The sequence below is a fragment of the Triplophysa rosa genome, linkage group LG11 (assembly GCF_024868665.1).
Source record: "Triplophysa rosa linkage group LG11, Trosa_1v2, whole genome shotgun sequence".
NCBI classification, from domain to species: domain Eukaryota; kingdom Metazoa; phylum Chordata; class Actinopteri; order Cypriniformes; family Nemacheilidae; genus Triplophysa; species Triplophysa rosa.
Window position 1 is genome coordinate 21874552 of NC_079900.1, and position 18693 is coordinate 21893244.

The following is an 18693-nucleotide window of genomic DNA, read 5'->3' on the forward strand; positions in this document are numbered from 1 at the left end:
ACTAGTCGATTCCTCGAGTCTGTGATGACAGCAGGAGTCCTTTGAACAGTGTTTTTCTTCCCATTTCTTTTGCCTGGTCCCCCGTCCAAGCCAAATATATTTTGTGAATACAGTAAAACTGGAACGATTCACAAAACAGTGAACCGTATGGAAAATGTCAAAGAGGGTACTGGTTTGTGCAAACATACAAGACAAAATACTTGTAAACCCACAATGATTAGTGCACATTTGAATCACTTTCCAAAAACTGACCCTGAACAAAGATTTCCAGATAACTTTGCTCTAGATATTTATTTACCCAAAACCGATTTCTTAATCCCCAGTGGGGATTAAAAGACAGAATGAAAGTATGACAGTCTGAATATCTTCTACGCAGGTTCCACCATTTAGCTCGAGACTTGACGCCATTTTAATTCGGATTACAAAGATAATTCCCTTCAGTCCAATTTCCCCTCCGACGGGAGATAACGTCTTTGGAGTTAGAATACGCTCGTAGATGAGAATATGAGCCTATTAATCCAGTAGCAGTAGTGGAGTTTGGGAGATAACTGGTGCTGAAACTACAGGCTATCTGGAGATACAAACGGATAGAAAGGCGGAGGCAGGAGAAATTAGTGGAATGACATGGTTGGCGTCAACGGCGGGATAGCAGAGTGCATTGTGGGACATTGCGACATGCTGGAACTATATGAACATGTGGGTGGGTGGGTGATTGGTCTGCTGTGAGATTGGCCTCCTGTGGCCGAGCCCAGAGTAATGGTTTAATCAGTGACCAGCAGTATGGAGCTGTGTGTTTGCTCCACAGGAACGCTGCGGAAACCAGGCTGCACGCTGACACTCTCCAATCCCACTTTGCTTCTTCGCGTGTGTTGGTGCACATGTCACGAGGATACAGGGGAACGCGCCTGTTTGCATGTACACCATTGTTTTGTCACAAGTCTAAGCTAAGTCTCAGTTTGTCTTACCGTTCGACCACAGCGAAGGGTATACGTTTATAAAACCACTCCATCCACAACGGTGACGTCCGTGATGCTCACGCTTGTTGTGGTGAACCGTGTGTGGCAGCCACATGGTCGTGTGATGTATGATGTAGTTACACGTGTCCACATGCCGTGACGACCACTCGGACTGTGTAAGAGAACAGAAGAGGATTACAGGACAGCTAAGACAGAAAAACGGAGAGTGACTAGTGTGGTTAGGTGCCAGGATAAATGGTTGACATTTGCAGTAAAAGGAGTTTGCTTTAGATACTGTGCAGCTCTGAGTAATGGCCAACCCTGACCTCCAGGTGAAAAGAGGTCACGTAGAGACGGAGAGCTTTACATTTTGGTCCACCATAGTTTGCTCAGGGAAGAAAGGGTTTTCGTGTCTGAAGTTGAATAGATGAAGCTGTTTAGGGTTTTTGTACAACAGAGACCACTGTTATAGTCGGACCTGGATTGACAACAGGTGTAATCCTGAAACTTTCCTGTTTACACAACATCTTGCAGGAGCATATACTGCCTTCATAAATAAGTAATCAAAGATGAGCTATTTTTCTATTCTTGTGATGGCTGTGAACAGAACCTGTAAAACTAAGTGGCAAGTATTACTGCAATTGTAGAAGATGGTCACGTCTATAACATAGCCTATAACATATAACAAAATGGTAACACCATTCTCACTATTAACTAGTTGCGAATTTGCATGCCTATTATTAGCATCTTGGCATCCATATTCTGCATGACCATACTCTACATCCCTAATCATAACCAATACTTAAACATACCAACTACCTTATTAACTATTAATAAGCAACAAATTAGGACTTTATTGAGGCAAAAGTCAAAGTTAACGGTAATAGCGATAATCAGACTTTAAAATAAAGTGTGACCAACATATTTTTTTCATTTGATGTTATTGTTCATTTAAATTCTAAATGAAGCTGCAAACCATAACTTTTGCTGCTGTATCGCCCTCTCTGTTCGAAACAAAAACTGCAGATTACTTTACATCCTATCTTTGGGAGGGTTCAAGGAAAATCATCTCAAACTGACATTTCCTGTGAAAGACAAAGACAACACGATTAGGCCTGTGTGCTGTGCAATGTGGATTTCTCACTGCATGCACAGTACAGTTCCAAAGAAAGCTTTTTGAACTCTCGAAATACATGTGTAACTTCAGAAAACATTTACATAAAAGCATTTAGCACATGCTTTTATCCAAAGCGATGAATACAATGAAGGGAATTATCCAAGACAGGCAGTAACATGAGAAGTGCTAAGATAGAAAAGTTCTACCAAGTGTTAGAGAAATACTGTACATGCTAGAAAAGGGAGAGAGAAAAATCGCCATTCTTGTTTGTAACTGTCCTTTGTGTGCTCTCGAGCAGTAATATGAGTGTATCTAAAACTCTGTGGCTTTCTATTTCCTGGCAGAGGTTTGCGTTGAGTAAGCAAATTTTCAAGTTGTCTGCCTTTTATGAAATAACTTCCCTCCCTTCTTCTATTTGATTACAAGTCCTTGAAGCTGCAATGTCCGAGGGAGTGAATTTCAGGAGTGCTGAGGGCTTCATTGATCAATTTTTCTAGAGCGCAGAGCTCCGCGGGTCAGTTCCGCCCCCTCATCTTTCAGCACAATGGCCGGCTCCGCAGGTTCGCCCCTCTCTGTGTGTCAGGACCACGGAGAGCTCCACCGCCTGCTTTTGTCCTCAGGAGTGGAGGCGGCTGGCGGCCATTTTACGTGGCTGGATCTGCAAGCGCTTTGAAAGCTCTTGTTCAGATAAAGTATGCCACTCTCGGGCCCTCTCAGCCAGACGCGATGATTAACCCTACGGCACCCATAGCCCTCTTAACACATCTCTCCCTCTCTTTACTTCTCTCGATCTCTCCCTCTTATCAATTGAGCGTAAATGGCAGCTGTGACGTGTGGGCAGAAAGGGTCAGTGGTGGGTCTGAGGTGGGCTCTCTTCCTGGTGCCGGTTTGGCTCAGGTGTTTGGGTATTGGCTCCTGAGGAGACGAGGACGTATTGGAGCTGCTTTTTTATTCTCGGGCTTGGCGTCGAGGTGGTGGATGGTGCCCAGCGTGGAGCTGCGCGAAGGAGTGGGTGGATGTTAACAGAGTGTGTACGTAATGCTCACAGTTTGTTTGAGCGAGAGGGTAAATAGTTTGCTCTTCAGGACTATGAAGGCTGGAAATGTAATCATTGGCTTAGAAAAACAGTTGAATCTTGCTCTCTTTCTGTTTTAAAGCTTTGTTGGGGTCATAAAAGGTTTTCTGTAATAAATTACTCTTTATGCTGTAATGCCAAGTGAAGATTTCTTCTTAATTAGCAGGTTTCTTCATGACCTGTTAATAACACCAGCAGTCAGGCTGTTTTCACGGATCTGTGCGTGTAAAACTCTGCAGCTCCACACATTTCGGCATAACTGCACTCCCCGTCATTCACAAAGTTTTGTACATGCCACAACCCTTTAAAGATTGTGTATCACAGGCAGTTTCTGCCAATTTCATATTAATCCTGAGTGTCTATACAGTAGTATTGCATACGTCGTGTCTTCGAATATATGAAAGATAGATACAGCTGTACGATTATTTCCGGTAAATCACGAGCTGCTAGAGGTGGGACTAGTGGGGAGAGTGGGATGGAACTACAGCACGAGCAAGCAACACATCATCACATTAATCCTTTGGTGTTTTGTACATTATGCACGTACGCGCCGATTGCCAACAAAACAAAGACTTACTTTGACTTTCCACGTGCAGTTCATGTCCGGCATGCTTTAGCACTGGGACCGCGCCATCTATCAGTTTCAAACGATTTCCAAATCCAGCGTTACACCCACCGTTTATATAACATCCATCACTGAAATGCCGTGAACAAGCAGACACACCTAAACTTCACTATCGCAAGAGTAACCAGCTGCAGCACAGCCCATCTTGACGCAGCGAAGATAATCTTGATGGTAAGCGGGTCTCGCTCGTCGTTGGCTCATGGGTGGGATCTTTCTTTTGCCTTGCCGTGCATTTCCGGGAGAATGGCCAATAAAAGGAAAAGGATCCCTTTGATGACACAGGGATCCAAAATTATGGAAAAAACTTTCCGACACAACTTTAAGTGCTGGAGTGTATCAAGTACAGAAATACTACCTCATACTACGTTTTTTAACAAGTTGACCATGTTAAGCATGAGAAGCCAGCACGTTTAACAGTGAAAAGAAGTCAGAATGCATGACATAGCATGTTACCCGATCTTTAATGTTTGCTTACCCAATATTTGCCTCGCTATTTTACCAGGTTATGTCAATTTTTGCAATTTCCCTAAAAAAACAACCCAGAAAATACCTGTGTGGTGACCAGAGGTGGGTAGCAACGCGCTACATTTACTTTGTTACATTTACTTGAGTAACATTTTGGAAAATATGTACTTTTTAAGTAAAATTAAAAGTGTGTACTTTTACACTTTTGTGTGTACTTTTAAATATTGGCGTTAATATTAATTTTATGTAGTAGGCCTATATAATCAGATACAAAGTAACTAAGTAACTAGCTACTTGAGTAGTTTTTTCGTTGTGTACTTTTTTACTTTTACTCAAGTAATTTTTTAAATAGTGACTTTTACTTTTACTTGAGTAAAGATATTGGCTACTCTACCCACCTCTGGTGGTGACATATAACGTAATACGGCATAAAACTTTCACGACTCCTGTTCCTCTTTTTCAAAAACCACTGTACTGTACTGTACTTTCTTCACTCTACTACTAATAAAACTGTAACAGCCTTTCACACAGTTGTCCCATTTGATCAGGTAGGCCAAGTTAATGTAAATAAGTGGAGGCGGAATAATTTTCATATTCATGGTTTTGCGCATACTAAATAAAGCAAGAGTGTAGTTACTTTCAAGGAATTTAGAATAGAACTAAACTTGAATATGTCATTTTGTTGACCAAAGATGAGGATTAAGTAATACAATTATTACTTACAGGGAACAAAATCCAACCAGTTCCTTTTGTATCAAATCAAATCCTGCGCTAAATTTTCTACTGAAGAAGCATCCAATTTTGAAAGTAAATGTATACTGAATGCATATTTTTCTCTTTCCATGTAGCATTAAGTCGCTCCGCAATGCCGTTTGGTCTGATGAGGAGGGAGTTGGCATGTGAGGGGTACCCCATCGAGCTCCGCTGCCCCGGCAGTGATGTCATCATGATCGAGACAGCCAACTACGGCCGCACCGATGACAAGATCTGTGACGCCGACCCCTTCCAGATGGAAAATGTACAGTGCTACCTGCCAGACGCTTTTAAAATTATGTCACTGAGGTACGTTGAAGATAGCGGGCAGTTTATAAACGCCTGCTCACATTAACTGTGCACTCCTGCGTGTGATAATATGGTTGAGTGTTTATCATGAGAGTGTTACTGTTGTGTGTGTGCTCTTCCCGCAGTGGCGGTCCCTGTCTGTGCTTAGCATTCACTTCTTCAGACTAGATCAATGATTTCCTCTTCTAGCTATCCATCAGCCTTGTAACGCAGAGAGAGAGAGAGAGAGAGAGAGAGATGCGGGATGGATGGGTAGAATAAAAGAGGGATAGAGCCAGGAATGATGGTGTACTAGTTCAGAGATGATGAAAGGATAGACAGAGAGAAGAGGGGATTTGAAAGGAGAAACGTCCCTGCATGTGTTTGAGAAGGAATAAATCTTTACCGCTCTAGATCCACATGTGCATTTCATACCGATAACAGCCCTGCATCCATACATTTATCTGCTTTAGTCAGAGGCAATAGCTCTAACCGGGTTCGAGCTGGAAGTGAGACAGAGGGGAGGATTACTCTGCACCTCTCTGACAGATGCTGTTTACATTTACATTACATTTATGCATTTGGCAGACGCTTTTATCCAAAGCGACTTACATTGCATTATACTATACGTTTGTTTCTGAGTATGTGCAATCAATCCCTGGGATCGAACCCACGACCTTGCGCCATGCTCGAACAGGAAAGCTCAGTGTTTGTTAAATGATCACGCGTAGTGTGAAATCATAAGTGCTACTTGCTAATGCAGGCATTACTATTGCTGTTGCTCATATTTAAGGTGAAGGATTTCAACAAACAATCCTTGTTAAGCAGAGGTGTGCTCTGCCTTATGAATGAAATGAGACACAAAATTCCACACCAGGCCCGTTCAAACCAGGAATGATATATTGAAGATTTGTCAATATTCGGTGGCTTAATTGTCCATGTAAAGACTTTGTTAAACTTTTTGAAAGCATTTTTTAAAGCATAGTTATCCATGGTCAAATAACTGAATTGTCACATCCATAACCATCCATATTCCTCATAAACAGGCACATGAAAATTCAAATATAATAACTACTTCGACCCTTTGGTGGGTATCATTGCTTCTGGTTTGTACATTTTAATTCACAGAAATCCTACAAAGTATGTGGTCTCTCAAAAACGTGCTCATTTTTGTCACATCCATAACTCCATAAACCCTCTTTTAAAATAGAAAGCTTGTGCGTAATTATTTAGTTTTAGGGTTTAATCAAATATATACAGATGATTCAATATATTGGTAATAAATACATTCTCTGAGAATTTTTTTCAAGTTCCGACTGAAAATGTTACATCCATAACACTTTGCCCAAAAATTTAGAGAGAATAGTGGCGTCAATGCCACAACAGTAACAATACAGAGGATACGGACAAACACTTTTATGCCCGGTTTCACGGACAAGGCTTAGGACTAGTCCCAAACTAAAATGAAAGTTTGAGCTGTCTTAATAGAAAATAAATTGCCCTGACGTATCTTTAAATATGTAATTGCCATTGTTTTGTCTCAAGATGCATACCAGTAATGTTTTTATCTGAGGCATTTTAATAAAAGCGACTTAAATATCCTAATTTAGCTAACGGCTTTAGCTAAGCCTTGTCTATAAAACCGGGCCTTTATTTTTTTTATAGCGTTTATTTTTCAGCTGATGCATGCTAAAACATTGACTCTGTTTACTAATAATGTGATTATTTCCGAAAAACTGCGTAAGGTCCTAATCGCAATAAGGCGTTTACATCACACGAGAAACCTCTTCATTCCCGTTTACGTGCCATTTTTATTATTATGAATATTCACAAAGAATTGTGGTTATTTTTACAGCAAGTATTCACATTACAAATGATAAACCACGCTGATATATTTACGTGAAATGCAAAACACCATTCTATGTACATGGTTATTCGGTGCTGTGATAAACAAGAAATACGATGTCACTTCAGCAACCATATAACAATGCCCAGGCAACCTTATATATGGCAACAGAATGTTAAAAAACACCCCAGCAACCCTATAACAACGTCCTAGCAACCATATGGCAGCATGCCAAAAAGCCAACTCCGAACACTTTAGCAAAGCACCCAATCACATTTTCCTCAGATTTCTTAATATGCTTTGCTGTGTTTGTAACATCTCCTTCTGTCTCTCATGTTCTCTCAGGTGTAACAACCGGACTCAATGTGTGGTGGTGGCTGGGTCTGATGTTTTTCCGGACCCCTGCCCAGGGACCTACAAGTACCTGGAGATCCAGTATGAATGTGTGCCATACAGTGAGTAACAACACAAACACTCCATGCCAACAAGCCCCACCCCCTCACCTCCCCTACCCCGCCCCTTCACCAACCCCCCGTCCCCACCTAACCCCGCTCCCCTCAACCAGCAACTGCCATACACATACTCACACACACTCACGAGTGCGTTCTCTCTTTCATTCACACAAACGCAAACGCTCATTCTCTCGCTCTCTCTCTTTCTCTCTAACACTCACACACACACACTCACTCTAAACCGTTTTTTTCCATCGACAGTGCGACGTTCCAGAGGCTCTGGGAGATTTTCACATCGGAGATGCGCTCCGCACGCACACAGAAACGCGCGGCAGATAAGCATTCAATATCCCCAGCGCTGTGCAGAGTCAGCCTTTATTGGCGATCACAGTCACACAAACGCACTCGCGCACAGCCTCACAAAGTAGCAAAATGACCCTCGGGGTTCTTTATCTGACATTAAACACCTTTACCACCCCTCCGACAGACAATCAAAATGAAAATTGGGCCGCGGCGAGGCTGCGGGAGAGAGGCGGCGTTCCGCGTGCCCGACTCGCACATTGGGAATGTTAACACGAAGCTCAAATACATTTTAGGCCACGTGAGTGGCGCACATGCTAATATTCCCATGGCAACCCTCGGCTTTCCGCCGCGCCGCATGCAAACAAGCGGCTGGTGTGACTTTCTCGGGAGCTCGGCTCGTGTGAAAATCTCCCATCAGACGCACCCCCCTCCTCCCCCTTCATGACTTTACATGTGCAGGTGGTCCAGATGGGGGCGGTGACTCGGCGGAGGGTGGGCTCAGGGGCTTTAGTCGGGTGTTGGGGGGAAGTTAATGGGTTTTACTGCGAGCAGGAAGGGGTTATTAACTGCAATCTATAATCCCGGGGTCAGTTTCTCTGCTCTTCCCACAGGAAATCAAGAGGACGGTCTAAAGCCCGCCAGTTCACTCTCTCCCGCTAATCTTCCCTTTCTCTCCTTTCTCCTTTAGCCTTGACGCTTCGATCTCATTCATAATCGCGCCGACATGTTCATTTCGTCATCCGGCTCTTTTGTTTCACACGCACGTTCTGCATTTCCTTGTCTTTTAGTTCCTTTCTCTTTTTGTTCACCTGCTGCATTCTCTCGCCTTCAATCTCTTTTTTTCCGTCTGATGTCTCGCACACTCTCTTTTGCCTTCCTCTCTGTCCTTTTCTTTGACGTGCTTTTATTCCATCTCAGCATCACTTTCCTCTTTTCTTCCATCTGGCTGTTCCTCTTTCTTTAGCAGGTTTTGCGACGTGTCTAGAAGAGCTCAGCGTTTATCTTTAAAGCTCTCCAGCTCTCTCTCGCTCACACACATTCACACACATGCACACTCTGAAGTGAAAGGGACTCTTCAGCACACACTCTTTCGTCACCTTTGCTCAGCGGCCTTAATCCTCGGTCCACTTCTACGCAAACACATCAAAACACAGGGTGAATTACTCTGCCTCGCTTTGCTCAGAAGTACTCCCTCTCTCCCAAATACTTTCACATGATACATTTGTTGACAGTGTTTAAAGTATTTTGCGTTATTTAAATTGATCGTTATTTCAACAGTATTTAATTATGTTGTTTCTTTGTCATTTTGACAAATTGTCATTCTTTTGTCTTTGTTGGATCTTTATTACTTTCCCAATATCTTGCATTCTTTATTTCTGTATTATTCTGACAGTATTTTATTTAATCTTTGTTCTTTTTTCCTTCATCATTTTGACAGTTTTCATCTTGGTTATTTGGTTTCTTTGGTATTTTGTCAGGACTTATTACTTTGTTTTGGTTTTTTCATGACTTTCTCTTGACAATAAACAAACTTGGATGTGACGTTGGTTCTCTCACGTTTGCTTCTTCTCTCACTCCGTAACTAATCATTTATATTTATATAAAATAACAGTAAATAAGATGTTCTCCAGCAGGTATTTTATTGTGGAAGGAGCAGCGTAAGTGAGAAAGGCAGGCTAGTTTGTGGCTGCTAAGTTGGTGTGTTAGCATGACATATGTTGGCGAGCGTCGGGGGGTGAGCCGCAGCTGAAACGCTAGCACGCCTCGGCACTCCGCTCACCGCTTCATTTAGCCTGTCACAAGCTTTATTTTTTTCCTCTCCGGTCACTATCTCTAGGCCGGCGGTTGGAAATAGCTCTCTACGCTGAGGTGAGAGGATGCATGATTAACTAGCTGCTGACTTGCATTTTCGCTCCTATTTTTAAAAACTTTGTTTACGGTGTTTGAAGAATAGAGAGGTGAGGAAAATTGGGACCTGATTCCTTCATGATGAAAAGTTCTCGCTGTCTGAAGTGACAAAGAAGAGCCAATTATCGGAATCCTCCGTCAGTCTCGTCTCCCCCGAGGGACCGCGGGCAAGGAAGGGATGCGCTCTCCTCCGCTCCTTTCCGGGCTCCACATGTTGTTGGCTAGCGTAGCGGAATAAATAGAAACGGGCCTCAATTATATCCAGACGTTCACGCCCCTCAAGTGGCGAAGCAATTCGGCCATTTTTAATTACCGGGGGATGGCGGCGTTGTGTGGGCCTCTGTGGAGATTTGTCAAGATTAATTGAATTTACTGCGCCTAATTGCTCTGATAATGCCCCATCTTTCACGGCCGGCCGAGAACACGTGCCGTGGCGTTATTGGCGTGTTTACCGTTGACATATGTCCGTTTGTTTGTTTATTTAATACGCAAGGAATTAGGGACAAGAGACATTGCATTTAAGGACATAGCTTGGCTTGCGCTGTTCCTGACAGGCTCCTGTTTGTGTCTGAGCTCCACCGTCGCCATGATAACAGCCGCTCGAGACAGCAAGGCGACAGATTCAGCCAAACCGTTTTACAGCGTCGCACACACAGCCGCTCGCACGCAACTGCAGGCGCAGCCAACGCGTCAAATTCGGGTGCTGAGTGCCAGCAGGAGTCAAACTTTCTGGCCCTCATATCCACAGAGCTCAACGTCTCTGAGGAAATGACAAACAGGCAGCTCTGCTCCGAACTGTGCCCCTTAAAGACAAACAGCAGGCCTCGCCTCAGTCGGCAGTGACTTTCCTCGGCTTACTCAAACTCAGTACAGCCCGAGGCAGTGTTGGCCAAGCGGCATTAATGCATCGGCGATCACCGTAATGCGTCCTCTTTTGCTCTCTTGGCAGAAATCTGTTTAGTCAAGTCGGTTGGCATCTTTCCTGGTGTCCTCTGTCAGTGTGCATTATATAACAAGGCCTCACGCACTTGATACTTGTGCTAACTTATCTGATAACCTCACTCGGGTCAAGAAAAGGCAATTAGATGCATTTAAAGGCAGGGTATCACTCTTCAAAGAGAGCTGATGCAAATCAAAGTGTACAGTGTGTCAAGCGAAATATTCTCAGAGATTCTGAGCTGTTCGTATGCTCAGACTCAGACTTTATTCTATGACATTGCTCTTTATCCTTAGAATGGGTAGCTAGCCAGCTTTTTATGTTAAATAGGATTCAATGTTAAAGACCCATTGAAATGCCTTGAAATGCACATCTGTTTGATGCGTTGACGTAATTTCCACTGAAACAGGAAGTTAGGGCGGGACATGTTGAGTAACTCCTCTCCCTTTTAAATTAGCCAATAGAGTTTAGTTCACTTCACAGGATGGAATCTGATGAGACGCTCATTGAAGTCATTGATCTACAGTATATGATTACATCTTCTAAATACAGATTTTTCGATGATTTGAAACTTGATTACAAATATCGTTAAAGGGCTAGTTCAACCAAAAATTCTGTCATCGTTATTCATTCTCATCTTCTCTGGACCACCATCCTCTGTTGTGGTCCAGAGAAGAAATAGTCACATACAGGCTTTGAATGATAGAGGGTGAATGAATGGTGACAGAAGTTTTATTTTTAGGTGAACTATTCCTTTAAGGCCCTCGTCTTTTGTGCGCGCAAGTTCGTTATTTTAAATGTAGACATGCGGCAGACATGCGATGCGATTTTTCTAGGCGCGTCGGCGCCGCATCGAGATGGAAATAGTTTAACTATTAGTGCCGTAGTGCCGCGCGCGCCCTCACCGCGGGTTATTTGAAGAGAGAAATGTGAATCGCCCCTCAGACTAACTTTTTACTATTTTGATTTCATGGGCACTTTAAAAGTAAGCTACATTTTATCTTGTCTTTGTTTTATTTTTAGGTAAAGTTTAACCTGTTCTTTATTGTTACTAAGACTTTGTTGGTGGTACAATTACAAGATTTATCAAGTAGAAATATGTAGAGAATTGTTTAGAACCACTGATAACATTGTTTATTTCTATGGCTTGTCTGCGTTGTTTTATGGTGTCTGAATCTTTAAAGGAATTAGGCAGAATGAAATTACAATTTTAGTAATTTGTCTTGCGGGGCAGACTACCACAATCTGGCAGACTTTGCTGGGGCTGAATTATCTCTCCACCGCTGCAGTCCAGGCATTTCTGTTGACTGTATAAAGTGCTAAAGTGTGTTTGACTGCACCGCACATCTGGATATACAGTAGAGGCCTTTACTGTGCGTTCTGACCACCAGCGACTGTGTTGTTAGGTGTCGCTAGTCTCTTGCTACGAGGTCGTTAGAAGGCGTTCCTAGCTTTGGTTGCTCTAGTAACATTTATAAACAAACCCTGCGGTAACTGACGAGAGATGGATGACGTGAGCTCCGCTGCTTTACTCCTATTGGTAGTCGCTCCCGAAAGTCGCTCATCATAAAGTTGAGCAAATCTCAACTTTGTCGCGTCGCTAGACACGCCCACTTCCTGTCGCCAACGGTCACTGTCGCCGGAAGTCACGGGGTCTCCATTGAAATAAATGACATCTCCTCGCTTTGTCGCTTGCGGTGTGAATGGGGCGTTAGAGTGCACTTCATCATGTGATGAATTAATGCTGCAGTCATCACTAGACAGTATACACTTTACCATCTGCTTTATGTTATAGGGTTTTGTATAAAAGACGGTAATAAGCTTAATGTATACATTTACATATAGACTTTTCAAAAAGATTACGGTTATCCGAGTTTCTGCTTGGGGTAAATTGGAAGATAAAAAAATAATTGTAACATTTTCAATAGAGGATATTTGAAGCTTGTTTTGAAGTTGAGATTGTGTTTTTAATAAGACTAGTTTCATATTTGAATATTTCAAGTTCACACAAGTTCCCCAAAAATCTTTAAAATAAATAATAATAAAGTGCATAAATAGTTGATTGTCACTTCAGACATACGAGCTAAATGGTCCAAATACTGTTGTAGTGTTTACAAGATGTTACACATTCTGCTATAACTTGCCGAGCCGCAGAAGGATTGAATTCAGCCCAGTGCCGAGTAAATGGAGCGAACAAAAGACGGCGTTGTTTTAAATGCATCCCACATCCTGACTGCTTTGGCCCCATAGAAAGCCTTTTTTAAGAATGCAAAGTGAGAGAACATTTCAGTCGCATTCCTGCCTAAATTCTACAGGAAGTGTTACACAGTGGGAGTCAATATACAAGCACCAGGTGTTTCGCCGTAATTTGGTATTTGTGAGAGAGACGGAGAGTTTTGAAACTGCCGCAGTCATTAATATTTATTAGGCCTACATTATCTGCGATGTGTGCGGAGTGACAAGCGTCAACGGTCTTAATGCGAGAAGCAGAAGAAAGGCAGCGATACGCGTGCGCTCGGGCGCTCCTCAGATGTGTTCATTAGCACCTCTTGTTATCACACGAGTAATTGAAAGGATTGCGGAGACCGCTGGGCTGAGGGGGCTCAAGGGCCACCGTACTCCTTCACCAAGGGCAGGCAAATAAAGCAGGAAGCCATTAAAACAATCACAATTATGCCGCATGCACGAGCAGCTGGCGTGTTTTTAATGCACAAGCGGTTATTTTAATGCAACTGTGTGTGCGCACGTGTGGTTTTCTCCACAGGTGGAAGAGGAAACATCCATAAATCAAATAACGGTCTCTTTTTCTCTTGCCTCCCTCATCACCGCAGCTTTTTCGAGGAAGAGTTCCTGCGTTATTAGTCACATATGCTTGTCATCTGCATTCTATCTTTATTCTACTTTTGTTCTCTCTCTCTCTCTCTCTCTGTGCCTCAAGGGGAAAAATACTTACTGTGCCATTCAGATCCAGGTCAGGAAGAGAGACGGCACATATGCCACAGCACCTCACTTTAAAGTCTCAGATGAATGACCATTGTTGTGTCATCTGTAGAGAGACGGAGAGAGCACATGTCCCTTCATTATGCCCTCGTGAGATTTCATCACCCTTTTACCCTGGAGTTAAAATCGCACGCAGGCGGATGCCGGCGTCAGCTCTTCTTTGTGTAAAGTGAAGTGCATTGCAGTTTGTGCTGCTATGTCACCCTTAGGATTGGAAATCGAGAACTGGTTTTTATTTACAAGTTCCATTTCCTTGTAACTGAAGGATTTTTTTTAATGAACGGATGTTGAAGTGGACGTAATTAATTTTTTTGCTGCAGTGCTAGTCCACGCACTGCAAATCTACATCTCACCAATTTATAAGATTCTCACGCAGCGTCCTTTTCAGCTGGCGACCGCCCACGGCCATAACCCATACAGTGTATGCGTATCTGGCTGTCTAAGATCTCTTCAAAAACCAAACCATTGTCTCCGTGGCTTTTTTCCCCATCAATGCCTCCATCCATCTCTCCCCCGAGGTTCTCCTCTTCAAAACCCCAGCGTGTCTTTCAAGACACACAATGGGTCTCTGGGGGAAAACCACTGAGCTTCACGCGCCGCTTGCGTGTCGCCAGCTACAGGCCGACACATGTCGCTAACACGTTAGCAGTTCCCCGAGCGCTTGTGCGTGTCAGCCGCGGGTACAGGCTAACACTGCTAGCACATCCAGATCGGCGGGACAGACAAGCTGTCATTCACACTGACACACTGGCTGTCTGTCTGTCATAGACACTGAGGCTCTTCTCACATACAAACACACGCCATAACCGAAGCCCAGAATGACAGAGTAGCCGTAGAATGGGCAAACACGTAGGATTTCTGTTTTGTGTGCGAACATGAGCGAGAAGAACGGAAAGCGCTGCTGGAGAATCCAGCTCAAACCAGCATCAGATGGAGGCCAGTCTGACATGCTGATGGCTCGATGAAGCTGGTTTATAGTCATCCATGCTGGTCAATACAGTAGATGTTTTGCTGGACAGCATAGTGGTCAGGCTCAGGTTTATAGGATGTTAATCTGATATTGTGTTTTTAACTTGTTTAACCCGTTGACAAAGTATTTATAAGATCTACAGACGTTTTACATGAGTTATTTTTATTTTTTAGTTTAGTAAAATTTTTGTTAGTTTAATTCAATGTGTGTTTTTATTTTGAATTTTGTAGTTTTATTAATTTTAGAATTATATTTATTTATTTTAAAAGATTTAAAATATTAAAATTATTTTATGTGCATTTATTTTTATTTATTTATTTTAGGAATTAGTTTTTGCTACAGTATGTTGAATTTTTTTCCATTTTAGTTCTATTACAATTAAGTCAAACGTAATATTTGTTGCTAAGACAATTTTCAATAAGCTTGCCGACTACTGTATTTGATTTAAAAAATGTGTTTTTTAAGGTATGTGGTAACTGCAATGACACGTCCATCCTTTCGAGATTGCCCTGAATGGCATGTGAAACCAAACCAACATTACTGGTTGACCCACTGTTGACTAACTATTGCATAACTCATCGTTTGATGTTGACCAATCAGACCTTTTGCATCTAAATGGGTTTTTACTGGCCAGAATCAATTGTAAACTGGACCAGACTACTGTATTTTCTTTTTTCCATACCAATAAATTATGATGGGATTACAGTATGTTAGATTAGACAGCCATCACACAGAATGTGCTGTATAAGTAGGTGGTTCCTGGCCAGACAAAGCCACGAAGTATCTTATAATCAGCACTACCCTGGTTAGAGCAGGAACCACCTGGACCACCTTGACTAAACCGGTGGGAAGTCTACCCCAAACTCTATTCTCGGTCTAACAAATTACCAGCATCAAGCCAGCCGTCATGTTCCCAAAACCTGACCTGGTTTTTCCAGCAGGAGGGGGAAAAGAAATGTTCCTCCATCTCTTTTTCTCAGTCTTTTGTTCTTTCGAACTTCTCCCTTCCTTATAATGGCCTCTCTCCCTGGCTCTGCCTGCCTGCTTCACAGAAGTGTACCTGCAGCCAAGCTGCATGGTCCTGCGGACCGCAATCAGTGATTGGCAGCTGGATCTTGATGGATTCAGCAAGTAGAAGCGATAAGTGGTCAAGTTCCACACTTGAGAAAGAGAGAGAACAGCTCGCTCGCCCAGTCCCAGCCAAGCCAGAACCAGCCCCTTCGGTTTCAGAAATCAATCTCTCTCTCGCAGAAGTCTCTCTTTCTCTTATTCCCTGCCTTTCTCTCTCTCTCTCTCTCTCTCTCTCTCTCTCTCTCTCTCGCTCTCTCTTTCTCTCTCTCTCTCTCTCTGTCATTACTGCATCAATCTTTTTCTTTTTTTAACTCTTTCATCCCCACAGCTCCGGAAGACTGCTGCACTGTTTAAAATATGTTCGGAATGGAATGCTAGTGTACTGGACCTACTATTTTTTAAAGATAGCATGTGAAGTAGTGTGCAGTATGCAATGATAAACAATTCAATCACTAGTGTGTTACATCATTGCCATTTATGCCGTCCGGTTATCATCATATCATATTATATTATATAATCATATCTTATTATTTGACTTCCATTCATTTGGTTTTGTGGTCAAACACCGTAATGTTCAATTTGACTGACAAAAGGTGCTGTAAGCAATTCTTTTGGTGTGCCACATACAAAATGTTCCTGTCAGATATTATTGAAGTGGGTATCTTTGAGAAATCACACCAGTGGCAGACCTCGTCTCTGTAAATAATGTCAGGGGATGGCTTATGTGTAGCCATGAGTCAACCAGACAAGCTCTTTTAACCCATTTAGGTTTGATGGTCTGGCTTTGAAGCGCAGGTTTTAGATTACTGTAAAAATACAGGTAAAAACTGTTATGTGAATGTAAAAAAAAGTAAGGAAAAAAAGTAAATGCAAATGTGTTTTAATAGTTTTTTCAGTCAACTTGCAAATTTGCTTTCCGTTTCTGGAATTTGCCATTTTTACCGCATTTTAAAAGTATGTGAACTAAAGCAGTAAAATTACTGTTTTTATACTGTGAGCATGTTCAGATAGTCCAAGGTTTGGCTGGTTTGCATGGTCCAAGCAGACTTACAGCACCATTCAAAATGCGTGTTTGTACCGCTTCCGGTTCATTCATCACATTCAAGATCATGCACATTGCAGTATGGGATATAGTATTCCATGCAGTGTGCTCCAATGATGTACTACTACATGTTCATGTAAACTGTAGGCATACTGTGAACAGTATACATATGGAATATGGCACAAAAAAGTACACGCTGTATGGTAGTACGCCATTCCGAACATACCGTCTCTCTCGCAGCAATCCAGCGATGCAGAAGTTTGGAGAGTGGGATGACGAAAAGATGGAGGGGAGCGGAGGGGGCGGAGTGCGTGTGACTGGGGGAAGCGTGACTGTGTCATATGACGATGAAACAGGAAGAACGGAAACGGGTTTTGCAAAACTTTGTGAAAGCGTTTGAGGCCATTCTCCCCCCTTCATTACTCACTCGAGTCATCCTCTCTGTAAAGCCTCAACATCACACTGACAGAATAACATGATTTGAGAAAGGCTAGCCTTTTATTTAATCTCAATTTTCTCTTTTTTCCTGCACTTGTTTTTCTTTCATTCTCCTTACTCTCTCTCTCTCTCTCTCTCTCTCTCTCTCTCTCTCTCTCTCTCCCTCTCTTTGGCTCTTCCTTTTGCTCTCTCTCTCTCTCTCTCTCTCTCTCTCTCTATTTCTGTCTGTCTCTTTTTTCCGATGCTTGAATAGAAGTGGACCAAAAAGGTAAAGACCACAATGAACATGAAAACCACAGCTCGCCCTGCCCGCCCTCTACCCCTTCCTCTTCCGTTTCCTCTCCTCCCCTCATCCCCCTCTCCTAACCCAGCACCCTGTGTAGTGCTCATGTTTGATGTTTATATCCCTCCCTCTCTTTCTATTTCTCTCTCTCTCTCTCTCTGGCTTATAACAGATACTCCTTCCAGATTCCGTTCTTGTTTCAGATAACACCAACACACGCCATCATGCGTACAGTCTCCTGCATACATGCACTAATCCCCGCGCTCAGAAGGACATCATGCATGCGCCTCAAACACGCTTGCGCGCACTCACGCACGCATCGCTCACTTCTGGAAACGGCACTAGAACCTCCACCAGCTGTCCTGCTAAAAGTTCTAATTAAGTCTATTTGAGAAATTAATAACCATCCTTTAATCTGATCACTTCTACCCCAAGGGAAACACTCTCTCCAACTAAATGCGGCGCTCTCTCTCTCTCTCTTTCTGTTTCTCTCAAACACACACTCGCACGAGCCACTTTACATCGAGCGCTTCCCCGCTCCACTTTTCTGTTGGACAGGAGGTCATTTCTCCCTGTTTCAGTACAGTGTTGAATCATAACCCATATCTTCCACTGACACGCGTAACCATCTGTGCAATTCCACCCTCTCCCGTGCGACATCACTTATTCATCCTTCTATTGTTTGCGATTAATTTTGTATCCGTCCTTCCAGATCCAAAGCGACTCCTCCATACTGTTAAAACCCCTCTCTTTCGCTTTACTGTATCTCCTTTCATTTTTCTCTCAATCCCTCTTATTTTGTCTTCCTTCCTTCCTTCAGGAGATCCCTTTGATTTCTCTGTATGTTGTTTTGGATTAGAGTAACGATTTGTAGAGCTGGTAACTGGCCAACCCCCTGCCAAATTCTTTTTCCATTTCCAGGTGCTTCAGTATCTCTCTTTACAAGCTTTCTATTTTATGAGCTTTCTCTCTGTGGCCATGTATAGGGCTGGGAACTGTGAACTGGTTTTGTTCAGACATTAGCAAAAAATGATGGAAACAAATTATTTTCTTGATGTTTGGCTCCGTCAGGATTTATTTGCCGATGTGCTAAAGTATGCCGGACACAGTACACATTTTTATTTCACTGACTTTGTATTTTGCAGTATGAATTAAATGCGATGA

The 18693-nt window shown here is 42.8% G+C and overlaps 1 protein-coding gene across 3 annotated transcripts in view; it reads left to right on the forward strand.

Moving 5' to 3' along the window:
* The window catches only part of adgrl1a (adhesion G protein-coupled receptor L1a), a 179254-nt gene that overhangs the window by 93252 nt on the left and 67309 nt on the right, over positions 1-18693 (forward strand). For 2 of the 3 annotated variants that reach the window (XM_057347039.1, XM_057347040.1), the window contains exons 3-5: positions 5087-5300; positions 7471-7580; positions 17500-17514. In XM_057347039.1, coding sequence (XP_057203022.1) covers positions 5087-5300; positions 7471-7580; positions 17500-17514 — 339 coding nt within the window. The remainder of the gene's footprint in view (positions 1-5086; positions 5301-7470; positions 7581-17499; positions 17515-18693) is intronic. The other variant, XM_057347041.1, reaches the window with a different exon arrangement.